This window comes from Vipera ursinii (assembly GCF_947247035.1).
Source record: "Vipera ursinii genome assembly, chromosome: Z".
Taxonomy (NCBI): Eukaryota; Metazoa; Chordata; class Lepidosauria; order Squamata; family Viperidae; genus Vipera; species Vipera ursinii.
Window position 1 is genome coordinate 18852604 of NC_139517.1, and position 13991 is coordinate 18866594.

Below are 13991 nucleotides of genomic sequence, written 5' to 3' on the forward strand. Positions count from 1 at the left end.
TGTCTTCCTGCGACCGACTCACCATGGCTAGCTTCCTATGGTCAATTTGCCATGGGAGAATTCGCAGCGGGACAATTTAATGTGGGATAACTGAAGAGAGGGACAAGAGGGACGAGGGACCTGAACTCTGGCTCACTCCAGTCTCGATCACTTCTAGCTTGAGAAGGTTCAAACCTAAAGTTGTCCTAGAGTCATCCTTAAGAGTTGGGCTTGATAGTGCATAATTGATCACATAATCAACTAGCAGTGAGGTTTCATCTATGAGAAGCTGAGAAGTTGGGAGAGGTAGCTCAAGAATATAAGTTTGGATGAGAGGGAAAGGAAAAGGGGAAATGGAAGACTTACCTAAGCCTTAACACTAAGGGGTTGTCAGGTCCCCAAATCCTTATCTGTCTCCCTTTCATATATGCATTCTTGTGCTTTGCTTTGGGGCCTGCCATTTAGCTGGGGGGAGGGGGATGTTTGCTTTTGCTTTGGATAACTTTCACTTTCTGCTTTCCTTTTTCCACCTCTATCCACTTAAAAAAGGGATGTGTCTCCCTTATCAGGGAGATGGTTACAGAGAAACGAAATCTGGAGAAGACCTTGAGATGCACGCCAACTGTACCAGTTACCCGCTCATTCTGCCACCTGTGGATTGGCTGGATTTCAAATGGACATTATGACTTTGGTGGGAGGAGGAAGCCCCAAAGGTCACTCTTACCTGAGGTGGAGGGAAGAAAAAAGCAAAGAAGAAAAATCCAGAACTTGCCCCACCCAATGAAGAAGGAGAAACTTTATGTCCCAGCCACTTTAAGACTTAAAGTAATGCAAGCTGGGCATGACTCAAAAACTGCTGGACATTTTGGATATGTTAAAGACTTACACCTCATTAAAAGGCAGTTTTGGTGGCCTGCTTTGAAAAAAGATATAGAAAGCTATGTAGCCAGCTACCCCACATAGGTAAAGGTAAAGGTTCCCCCGCACATGCGTGCTAGTTGTTTCCGACTCTAGGGGCCGGTGCTCATCTCCGTTTCATAGCCGAAGAGCCAGCGTTTGTCCGAGGACGTCTCCGTGGTCATGTGGCCGGCATGACTAGATGCCAAAGGCGCACGGAACGCTGTTACCTTCCCACTGTAGTGGTCCCTATTTTTCTACTTGCATTTTTACGTGCTTTCGAACTGCTAGGTTGGCAGAAGCTGGGACGAGTAACAGGCGCTCACTCTGCTACGCGGCACTCGGGATTTGACCCACCAAACTGCCGACCTTCTGATTGACAAGCTCAGCGTCCTAACCCACTGAGCCACCGCGTCTGCAGTGGCTAAACAGCGACAAGGAAAATCCCCAGAATTGCTTCAACCAGTAGCAAGTCTGTCAGTACCCTGGAGAGAGATCTCTATCGTAGAGCTGCCTGAAAGTGCTGGAAACACAGTAATTTGGGTCGTAACTGATATATTGTTTACATGGGCCCCACAACGTAGAATTTCAGACAGAGGAGTTCAATTCACCTCTAAGTTCTGGAAAGCTTTTCTGGACTTGATGGGTTCTAGTCAAGGGCTATCATTTTCGCACCATCCACAAATGAATGGGGGGACAGAGAGACTGAACTCAGTTCTAGAACAGTACCTGAGATGTTTCATTATCACTAAGACAATTGGTCTGACCTGTTACCATTTGCTGAGGTGACTTATAACAATGCTGTGCACTCCAGTACAGGCTTTACTCCATTTCAAGTAACTAATGGTCAAGCATTTGGGGCCATGCCTGAACTTCCTGTCAAGGAGCCTGAAATCCCCTCCTTGCAAGAATGGATTAAGCAATTGCAAAATACCTGGCCAGTAGTCAGGAAAGTTCTGCATGAAGCCAGAGAAGCTTATAAGGCTCAGGCCAATAAATGGAGGGTGGAGCAAAAACAATATAAAGTTGGAGACCAGATATACCACTCCATGAAGTATTTGCAGTCTTTACAACCTTCTAAGAAATTAGGGCCTAAATTTGCAGGACTTTTCTCTATCAAATGCATCATCAATCCTGCGACAGTTGAATTGGACTTGCCAAAGAACCTTCGGAAAATCCACCTTGTTTGCCATTGCAGTTTACTCAAACCAGAGATCACTTCTCACATTAGGCCTCCTGCTCCTCAGGTACCCACACCTATCATGGTTGAGGGTGAACAAAACTTTGAGATTAAGGACATTTTGGACTCTCAAATACATCATGGGGTGACACAATACTTAGTACCTTGGAAGAATTTCTCTTCTGCCCAGAATGAGTGGGTGTACAAGAGACATGTTAGAGCCTCTAAACTCTTAGACATTTCCATTCCCAATATCCTGATAACACAAATTAATGTGTATATATTGTTCTTCCCCTCCCTTTTTGTCTTTTAGGTGGATTTTCCATTCTTTTAGAGGGGGGCATATGATATATATATATGTGTGTGTGTGTGTGTGTGTGTGTGTGTGTGTGTGTGTGTGTGTGTATGTATATATATGTATCTTTGGTCATTCGGGTTTTTGCCCGCGTAGAGTTGAAGGTGTAGGAGCAACGTTTCGACCAGCCTGAGGATGACGGATGGGATTCTGTGGAAACGTTGCTCCTACACCTTCAACTCTACGCGGGCAAAAACCCGAATGACCAAAGATCCACATACAAACACCCGTGAAAACCTCAGAAAACATATATATATATATATATATATATATATATATATATATATATATATATATATGTGTGTGTGTGTGTGTGTGTGTGTGTGTCTGTGTGTGTCTGTGTGTGTCTGTGTGTGTCTGTGTGTGTCTTTGTGTGTGTCTGTGTGTGTCTGTGTGTGTGTGTGTGTGTGTGTGTGTGTAAATTTTTTAGATTGCTAACAAATTCTTAAAGGGAGCAATCTAAAAAATATGAGCTGTCACTGTTGTGACTACTACCTGTCGATGGCCAAATATATATGGAAAGAAGAAATGTGTCTCCCTTATCAGGGAGATGGTTACAGAGAAATGAAAGCTGGAGAAGACCTTGAGATGTGCATCAACTGTACCAGTTACCCGCTCATTGTGCCACCTGGACATTGGCTGGATTTCAACTGACCTTTATGACTTTGGTCAGAGGAGGAATATTGCTGGTTTAATTATACTGTTCAAGTGGGATTTTCCCCAGATCTCATCTTGACTTCCCTACTGTCACTAGCCCCTAATAAAAGTTTCCTTTTGAGACAAAGCCTGTTTCAAGAGTTCTGCTTTCTTGGGTGGTTAGCTGAGGTGGGTCTTTACAGGGTTTTAGGACAACTCGCCGCAGCCGACTCACTGTGGCCGACTTGCCTCAGCTGTCTCATCCCGGCCAATTCACTTCAGCCAACTCACTGCAGGAAAAGCTCACTGTGGGACAATTGATTGTGGGATAACTCAAGAGAGGGACAAATGAATTGCAGTGGGCCTTGTCTTACTTTAGGTTTGAACCTTCTCAAGTTAGAAGTCCTTGAGGCTAAGGTGAGCCAGAGTATGGAGTCACCTTTGTCTCTTGTCCCTCTCTTGAGTTATCCCATGTTGAATTATCCTGCGTTGTCCCATGGTGAGTTGGCCACGGCAAGTTGTCCATGGAGAGTTGTCTATGGAGAATTAGCTGTGGCAAGATGGCCAGGGCTAGTTAGCCCGGGTAAGTTGGCCGTGTCAAGTTGACCCATTTCAACACCAAGTGTCCAGCTGCAGGAGATATGGGCAGAGACAATTACAGTAGAGTGAGCTGATTTCAGAAGGCTGGGGAAGGGCAGTTGTTTAGTTACTGGGCACGTTACCTGCATGTGTTTGCAAGTTGTTCCCTAATAATATTAGTAAAAGCTGTAGTGTAGAACATTGATAATTGTGATAATTTTTTTTGTGGAAGGATGGAAGTAACTCCAATGAGTTTCCCTATTAGTGGGAAGGTCAGAGTAGCTGTGATAAGAATTTATTCTATAGGGTAGACAGTGGGAAAGTAATTGTTGAACTACTTAACTACTCTGACTACATAACTGCAAATCAATTACAAGTTCTTTTGTGGAATGCAGCATTCTGGCAAAGAGGACAGAGGACATCTACAGCTGCCCATGGAGACATAGACTTCAGGGAATGAAGGAAGCATCAGGACATCTGGTGATCAAAAAAATCAAGATGATGGTTTGACTGTACAATTAAAGTGCATCTTGACTTTTTTTTATCCCTCCTCAATGATCACCCTTGGCTTTACTTCTCCATCTAATGGTAAATGTTGGTACTGTACATCTGGAGGAGTGAATTCATCCCTTTTTAGCCTGTAATCCATATCTGACATCCATGAGGATGGAGAGAGTAGATCACTGTTTCTCAGCCTTAGCAACTTTTAAGATATGCAGACTTCAACAGTCAAGCATGAAGTAGATAAATTGCATAAATAGCTAAGAAAAATGTCTCTGGTGTCCAATAATGGCCACTTTACCATCCCTTTCAATGTGGAATGGCTTCTTTCATGAGAGAAAATCCTGCTGTATGAAGCTTAGTACCAACTTCTTCATTTTAATAACAATGTGAGACCAGCTGTATGAAGATATAGTGGAATGTAGTTAGAATCACAGGAGGGAAAGGCCACTTTCCAGAGAGCTAAAGGGCAGTGAAGTCTCTCTAGCAGTTCACAGAGTATATCTATAGCTATGCAGATTGTGGTTTTAGTCTGGCAAGATTCTGTCTGTAGGCCAACAACAATAAAGAAACTATAAAGAAATAACTCCACATATTATGCTTGGGACTGATGCAAGACTCCTTTTTCCACACCTGGAATCTGCAGTAACGTCAAGACGCCGATGCAAGGCAAGGAAGGCACTTTTGAGGAAGGCAATCCGTCTCTGCTCCAGAGCCTGTCCCTGCTCAAACACAGACTCCATCTCTTCCATGTAGCGAGGGCTGCAACGGTCAAGCTCCTGCAGGGCCTTCTCATAGCGTTCCCGGATCTGTTGACCAGAGCCAAGAAAATTCATATGCTTTCAGATTCTTCTATCTTTGGGATCCCCACCCCCTAAGCATACAGTATCTCTTGGACAAGGCAATGCTCCATCACCTGCAGGCCACTCCTTGTAGCCCATAGTAACCAGACTGGTTGGTTTTGCTGCATTGCAGGGAGAGGGAGAAAGAAACTCATCCTCTTTGAATATGATTTATGGGTTATCTCCTGCCTTAGATCAGGGAACCTGAATGACTATAGGATGTAGGCAGAGATCAGTGCTCGTGGGTGTTAGAATATGTACTCCCACCCAAATCGCATCATAACACTCCAAATTAAATAAGCATTTAATATCTCTGTGTATGCCTGTATGTCTGTAACTGCTGAATGTTTACGAGTTCATCAAATCTCACAAGATTCTGACAGTCTCTTGTGAGATCTTGGGATGAGGTTGCCAATACTTGGTAACATTTGGGGCAATTTTGGTGGGGACACTAACTGTTGTGTAAAATGTTTTATCTCCGATATTTGTTTTATACACACACACACACACACACACACACACACATGATACATGTAGAATTGTGTCCTTCACATTGTAATATACGTTTGTAACTTGCTCCTGCTGTTCTGTAATTGTGGGCAAAAAAACTCTGCACACCCAGCACCTTGATGAGCTCAATGGAAGTTTGAATTGGCTGACTTGAAAAAAATCTGCAATTCATAATTTTTTAATTTTCTTTTTGAACCCAATCCAGAATATTAAAAGGTCACACTGTTCTTCAAACGGATTTTGTATTTAGTTTGCTGTACTCAAGCAACAACAATATTGTTCTGCATAATTGCATTTCCAATCTAAGGAAAGAAAAACGGTTTGTTTTGGATTTTTTTATTCCAGATAAATCCCCAAGCCCCAAACATTACCCAGATATTAGCAAGAGATCTCAATCATTGCTGCACGGTAAGAACAAGTTACAACCGTTGATTTAGCAATTGCTCAAACTTACAACAGCACTGGAAAAACTTGATTGCAACCGGTCCTCGCACTTGTGATTCTTGAGGCAGTCCCATGGTCACATGATCAAATTTGGGCACTTGGCAACTGGCATTTATTTACAACAGTTGCAGTTTCTGGGGTCATGTGATCACCTTTGGCGACCTTCCCAGCTGGCTTCCAGCAAGCCAAATCAAAGGTGGAAGCAGGATTCACTTAACAACCGTGGGATTCATTTAACAGATGCAGTGATTTGTTTAACAACCATGGCAAAAAAGGTCATAAAATTGGGTATGACTAACTGCCTTGCTTAGCAATGGAAATTCTGGTCCTAAGTCAAAGATACACACACACACACACACCGCCTATACTGAAGGCACAAGTGGGGGACATGTTCCTTCACCCCGCCAGTCAGTTAATAATTTGACAAAAGTATCAGGGAACTGTTAATTAGATGTTGCTAAAATATAACTCACAACAACTCTGGCCTAAAATGAAGAATGCTAGGAACTGTACTTCTGTTTCTGCTTGATATTTTAAAGAGAATATACAGGTAGTCCATGACGTACAACAGGTCCTTTAGTGACTGTTTGAAGTAACAACGGTAGTGAAAAAAGGCACTTATGACCATTTTTCACACTTGTGACCATTGCAGCATCCCAATGGTCATGTGATCAAAATTCAGACACTTGGCAATTGACTCACATTTTTGATGGTTGCAGTGTCCCAGGGGCATGTGATTCCCCTTTGGCGACCTCCTGACAAGCAAAGTCAACGGGGAAGCCAGATTCACTTAACAACCGTGTTATTAGCTTTACACCTGCAATGATTCACTTAATAACTGTGGCAAAAAAAGTTCATAAAATGGTGCAAAAACTCATTTAACAAATGTTTCACTTAGCAACATAAATTTTGGGCTCAGTTGTGGTCGTAACTGAAGACTATCTGTAATGGCCAGCTGATGGTGGAACTAACGGTAGCATATACAAGATGGACAGAATTTTGTTGGCCTATCTGACAAATTGCCCCAGTAGCCAGGAGCAATGGAGAACATGGAGAGGTAGGAAAAATCCCCTACCTTGTTGGTTTCTTGGCTACAACGTTGATGTTCTTCCCGCAAAGTACGTTGCCGATCTGGAGATACTTCAGCCCCTGGTGCTGCCTGAATTCCACTCTCCCTCAGTGTTGCAATGTACTCTTTGCGACAGGCCTTGTGATACAGAGTTTTGGCCTTCTCTGCCTGAATGTAGGAATTGACGACCATGAGGAAGAAGGGAATGAAAGGTCAAGGCATTTGGGACCCAGTAATCCCAGCAATCCCAGTAATCCTGTTTCTTAGTTTCCGTATACCCTTAATTTATGGAGTCAGCAGGAAGGAAATGTGTTCTCTCTGTAAGCAGCCAACACCAACTTCCTACTATTCATAAACTGAGGACTTTTTCTAACCTCAGTCTACTGCTTCAAGTTGGACCTGGGTGGCAAAGGGTAGGGATCAAGGCAAAGGGAAAGAAAGATACAAGCTCACCATAAAGATAAACCTGGTTCACCAGGCCTCTTTTGCTTCATAAACAAACCTAAATCCTTGGATTCTATTCCTCCATCTCTTTACCTTTCTCTACACTTCCAAAGAACTTCCAAAGGTCATGTTCTTCCTACCTTCTTGAGCTTCTTAGTCCAGGGTTTCTGAGCCCGCTGGAAACCATTTTCTAGCTCACAAGCCTCCTTGAAGCCCCCAAAGAGCTTGCGGTGATAAGAATTGTGCTGCCAGGATCGGATGGTTCCAGCATCCTCAGAGACCAAAGCCCTTTGCATCTCCATGTGTAGTCGGCTTAACCGCTCAGAAGCCCCCAGGAAAGCTTGCCATGCCCGAAGTAGGGAACCATATGCTGGGCCTAGAAGTGAAGGAGGAAGGGTAAGGAATGACAGGATTTCATAAATTCCTTCACTGCAGCAAAATTGATTTCTTGGGATTTGAAGAATGCAACTTGGATGCTTGAATGCAACCTTGATGCTTTATGGAGGAATTGGAGAACTGGAAAAGTGATCTAGGTAGGGAAGCCAATGAAAAAAAATGACTTTGCTGGCAACTTTTACTCTCTTGTAGTCGTGTGCAGGATTTTCTCCACTGACACAGATGTTAGTGCATGGGAGGTGAGGGTGGGCAGAGATCCATATTTAGATTGGTAGACCGAAAATTGGCCTACTCTGAAGGAGTCTTTTTCAACCTTGGCCACATGTGGACTTCAACTCCCAGAATTCCTCAGCCACCCATGCTTTCCACACATCTTGAAGGGGGAAACACTGAGAAGCCCTGCTTTACTACAAGAGCCATGGTGCCACAGTGGCTGCAGTATTGCAAGCTAATTCTGCTGACTGCCAGGACTGCCTCGACTCAGCCTTCCATCCTTCCGAGGTTGGCAAAATGAAGACCCAGATTGTCAGGGGAAATAGGCTAATTCTGTAAACTGCTTAGAGAGGGCTGTAAAGCACTGTGAAGCGGCATATAAGTCTAAATGCTATTGCTATTTAAGTGCAATCAGCCAGATAAATGATATGACAGCTGTAGGAGTGTCTACAGACTATGGTTAAAAAAGTCAAGGTGGCAGTAATTGAAACTCTGGTTTTTTTTAATGTTTTTTTATGTTCATCACGGTCCTTTGATTGCCTTATCACAGCCAACAGTTCGACTTTTAAATCGAACACCACTGGCCATCCGGCAGCTATGAATTTTACATCAGGTATTTTATATCAGGTATTTCAGCTGATATACTTCAGCTTCCCACTATGGTGGGAAGGTAACAGCGTTCCGTGCGCCTTTGGCGTCTAGTCATGCTGGCCACATGACCACGGAGACGTCCTCGGATAAGCGCTGGCTCTTCGGCTTTGAAACGGAGATGAGCACCGGCCCCTAGAGTCGGAAATGACTAGCACCCATGTGCGGGGGAAGCTTTACCTTTACCTTACCTTATTTCAGCTATGCATACGGACTACAGAAATGGGGTTCACGATGTTCTATAGTGCAACATTTATTATTGACTTTTGACAGGACACTTCCTGAGTACAGAGCATTCTGGGAAACAGATTACCCATCTATGGTTTACAGTCTGTAATAATACTTTGATAGCATACTTTGGAATGACATCACCTGGACTCTAGGAGATAATTCCAAAAAAGTATATGCATCCTGAATTATTTGCAGATGAGTCCTAGCATTTTACTAATTGCTCAAGACTGCAGTTTCAGGTATGTTAAAAACAAAAGAAAACCTAACAGCATTCTCATATAATAGATGTTAAAATGCTGCAGGGCAAGTCTCTGGAATATATCAGTAGAACATCTAGCTTTTCTTAGATAACTTTTAGAAGGCACAGTTTATTCGGCTTTTCATTTGCATAGGTTGTCAACAGCAAGTATCTATGGAAAAACCGGTTCCTTTTGTAAGCATCAAAGCAAAGATATTACCATTAATACTTACGCTCCCATACACTTTATCAAGATGAAATCATCATTTCAAAGGGGGGAAAAATCACCTAGTCCCATATCATGGGCATTATCTATCTATCTTTTGAAGTTACAACTGGTGCTAATTTTAGACTAGAGAATGCATTAAAGTATTATAACTAGCCATATCAACATTTAGAATAAATACAGCAGGACTAGGAAAGTTGAAAGGAGAATTTTCATGGAACGTTTTTTGAAATGGTTCCATAGTTAAGAACAAGTTTCTGGCAAGAGCAAACTTTAGAACATCTTGAAATAGAGCTGAAGTATTTTACAACCATGTGATCACTAGAAAACTATACAACATTTGCTGTCCCTTATTTCCACCATTCCTACTCACTGCAATCACCATTTTGTGTAATGGGTGACAAAACCTGATTTTATATACCTCGAGTTTGTCCTTGAATGATGTTGGACTAAAGGGGAAATAACTTAGTACAGCAAGGAATAATAGGTTTCACACATGGACTGGGGACAAATTGAAGGCAGCATCATGGACACATGGTAGGAAAAAGATGTTGCAAGGATGCTTTGGGGCAATAGTTGGGCATAAATAGGGAAAGACCCGAAAAATCTGGTGGGATAATAATTAATCATCCTAACTCCCTATATTGCATTCTGTTTTTGTGGTGGGCTGATACTTTGCCTACAGAAGTAAATCAGGGTAAAGCTGCATAACTCAGAACTTGGAGACCATACATCATGGACACAAGGAACAGAGCTGGATTTACAATGCACTCTAGTTATGTTGTAAAAAACTTGAGAAGAAGCATTCTAGGTGTGGCACAGTTTTGGCCTTAATCATGAAGAAAATAGCAAGCATACTCATTTACAGTTAGAACATATGTTTCTACCAGTCCTTTTTCCCAACCCCCAGTTCTTTCAAACCTGCATATAAAGCAGACAAGAATTTGGAACATCCACAGAAGAAGGATGAAACCACTCACTTGCGTCAACCAGGGGCCTCCACTTGCGAGTCCATTCATCCATCATCAGAGCATAGTTACGTTCAATCTTTGCCCGTTCCTGGAAACAGGCTACAATCTGGTCACAGACACGGTACCCATCATCCAGACGTTTGACTGTGCTCTGGTAGCGATTGGGCTGCAGGAGAAAGGATGGGAAGAATGGATGGTGTTATGTATGGGGTTTCATAACAATGCAAGCATCGGCTCTGTCGATACACCAGGTGGCGCTGGGCCGAAACTGCTGCGGCAGGAAGCAGCGTTTTGGCGGGAAAGCCAGGTTTAAATCTATGGCTGGAAATGTACCTGGACTTGTGGCGGGAAAGCCAGGTTTAAATCTATTGGCTGGACAGTGTACCTGTACAGGTATAAATAGGGGACAGGTAACCCTATCCTCTCAGTACAGTTTCTACCACCAAATAAAGAGCTGCTATGATGTATTCCTCTGCCTGGGGTCCTCCATGCGTTCCAGAACCCACTACACAATAGATGGGGAGTGGTCTCAGTCTGGTGGTGCAGGAATGCCCCTTCAAAACAAGGCCTACCATTTAATGCCTTTCCTTCCAAATCACCTCCTCTGGGCTACTCCTGTGAATTCCAACCAGAATCAAACCAATCTCTTGGGGGGTTCTTGAAAAACAGAGAAACCCAAGCACTATCATTAAGTGTTCCAGAAAAGAAAGCATAAATCAGGTATTATGACTTTTAATTATTTTAAAAGAATATGGGGTAATAGGATAGATGTGTTTTCAAAACTGGAAGTCTTTGCACAACGTGCTAATCCGTAATTTACCCAATTACAGTGTACTCAATTAACCCAGTTCTCTGAATTTGCACAACACAGAGAATCATAAATTATGAGTTGGGTTCACTCAACACAGTAGGCTAAAGTGCCAGCAGCCAGTTTGAAGTTCAAGGAAAATGGTTTTTAGTCGTCATTTATTTTTAAAAACTTGGGGGGTGGGGGGTGGGGCGGAATGTAACCAGACATAACAGATAATTCCGATACCGAAGGTTGCAATGCTGTAGTCAAGTTCTTTTTTCCAGTTTAAGATCAAGTGATGTGCTCATAAAAAAAGAGACCACATTAAGAGAAAGGGAAATCTTGAATCAGCTGACTGTTGATGTCCTAATGTGGTTTTCTTCACAGCAATTTGGGACTGTTACTGCTTTCTTCTATTATTATTATTATCTTCTATTATTATTATTTCTTTAACTTTCCAATCCAGCCTACAACTTGGATATGCCTTCATTACCTTTAAGGAAATCAGAAAGCTTCATCAACCTCAGCTCTTCCAATTTATCTTTTTGCTACCCTTTCATCAATGTCATGCAGTCTTGACTTCACTGATTTTTATCCCAAGGAACTAATATTTATTTATTTATTTATTTATTTATTTATTTATTTATTTATTTGTTTATTTGTTTATTTGTTTGTTTGTTAGTTGAATTTATATACCGCCCTATTCCCGAAGGACTCAGGGCGGTTCACAGGGCAGTTAAAAGAGGACAAAAAGAGAATAAAATGAAATTAAATTAGTACAAGCCCACAATTAATAATAACAGTAAAAATTAAAATTTTAAAATTAATTTAATTTAATTTGATTTGATTTAATTAATATAATTTAAAATTTTAATATGGGGTTGCCCTTGTAGCCAGTCCAGAAGTTGCAGAATACAGCAGCATGTTACAAGTGGACTTTGGGCTGCCCAGGTTACACCTCTCCTCTGAGACCTGCACAGGCTTCCAGTTTGCTTCTGGGTGAAATTCGGAGCCAGTCTGGTCTAGTGATTATGGCACCAGGCTAGAAAAGCAGGAAACCGTGAGTTCAAGTCTCCCCTTAGCCTTGAAAGCCAACTAGACGACTTTGAGCCAGTCACTCTCTCTCGGCCCACAGGGTTGTTGTTGGGAAAAGGAGGAAGAAGTATGTTGGATACGTTCATCGCCTTGAGTTTTTGTAAAAATAATAAAGGCAGGATATAAATAATAATAATAATAAAGTTGGAAGGGACCTTGGAGGTCATCTAGTCCAACCCCCTTCTCAGGCAGGAAAACATTTTGGACAAATGGCTGTCCAGTGTCTTCTTAAAAACTTCCAGTGTTGGAGCATTCACAGCTTCTGGAGGTAGGTTGTTCCACTGGTTAATTGTTCTAACTGTCAGGAAGTTTCTCCTTAGTTCTAGGTTGCTTCTTTCCTTGATTAGTTTCTATCCATTGCTTCTTGTCCTGCCTTCGGGCGCTTTGGAGAATAGCTTGACTCCCTCTTCTTTGTGGCAGCCCCTGAGATATTGGAACACTGCTATCATGTCACCCCTCGGCCTTCTCTTCTTTAAACTAGACATACCCAATTCCAGCAACCCTTCCTTATATGTTTTAGCCTCCAGTCCCTCAATCATCTTTGTGGCTCTTCTCTGTACTCTTTCTAGATTCTATCCCTCTGTTAATGCAGCCTAGCACTGTTGGCTTTTTTTGGCAGTTGCAGCACACTGCTGGCTCATATTTCAGTGATTGTCCACTAGGACTCCGAGATCCCTCTCACAGTTGCTACTATTGAGCAAGGTAAATAAAAGATTAAAAAAAAACTCTGATGTGCTATTTGTCATCCATTGGGTTATTTGCCTCTTCCTGGTTGTTTCCACCCAGCCCACTAGGTCCAATGAAAGCCTGGTATGTGATAGAGACATTCTGATCTGGTGGAGCACCGTGTAAACCTGGCATCTGAGAACTATGGCAGGTATCTCAGGTGACCTACCTTCCTTCCTTCCTTCCTTCCTTCCTTCCTTCCTTCCTTCCTTCCTTCCTTCCCAATTAGCATATTGTTTTGTTTTTTCTTCTGTAGTTTGGCATGTGATGCAAACTCAACCCATTTGGTTATCTTAAGACTCAAGGTGTTGTAGCTACTCAGTAAATGAGTCAAACATGTTGCATAAACATAAATTGAACCTCCCCCCCTCCTCCTGCCACCCCGTCCCTGTTACCAGCTACTCACCATCCAGAAGCTGTTGGTAGTTGGCTCATCAGCAGCCACCTCACTGTATATCACAGACATGGTGTCACCTGTTTAGAGGGAACAGGTCTCATAGTGCATCCAAAAGTATCAAATAAAGTACTCATCTTCAACAACTGTTTTGGAATCATATTCCAGATGTAATAAAGAACCTATTATAAAAGGATGTGAGAATGACTTTGGAAGACAGAAGGAAGAGCCACAGATCGGCACACAAAAGGTATCTCAGTGCACCAAAGGAGAAGGATGTGGGACATGATACTGAAGGGTCCCCCTCTATTTTTTGGAGACTAAAAGGAAAAGAGGGGAGAAATACTTTCTATTTTATTTTATTTTTTAAATAAAATTTATTGATTCCCCCATCTTACCATAATGCAACTCTGGACGGCTTACAGACATAAAAATTGCATCTACATTAAAACATGAATAAATTAAAACCAAAAATTAAAACCAAGGATACATGTGGAGGGCAGAGGTGGAATGAAGGGAGATAGGATCTGTTGTTACTCAATCACTGTGCTCTTTGTCAAGGCATAAATCACCTTATCAGAGGGCGAGGGACCGTACTTCAGATGATGCATGATGTGCATGGAGGAA

The 13991-nt window shown here is 42.3% G+C and overlaps 1 protein-coding gene across 4 annotated transcripts in view; it reads right to left on the minus strand.

Annotated features, from left to right (window-relative positions):
- Nucleotides 1–13991, minus strand: part of LOC310648640 (protein kinase C and casein kinase II substrate protein 3-like) — a 57758-nt gene that overhangs the window by 17365 nt on the left and 26402 nt on the right. For 3 of the 4 annotated variants that reach the window (XM_083376593.1, XM_083376594.1, XM_083376592.1), the window contains 5 exons: nt 13377–13444; nt 10369–10525; nt 7577–7812; nt 6999–7160; nt 4761–4936 (listed from right to left, as the gene is read on the minus strand). In XM_083376593.1, coding sequence (XP_083232719.1) covers nt 4761–4936; nt 6999–7160; nt 7577–7812; nt 10369–10525; nt 13377–13444 — 799 coding nt within the window. Of the gene's footprint in view, nt 1–4760; nt 4937–6998; nt 7161–7576; nt 7813–10368; nt 10526–13376; nt 13547–13991 lie in introns of all 4 variants that reach the window. The other variant, XM_083376595.1, reaches the window with a different exon arrangement.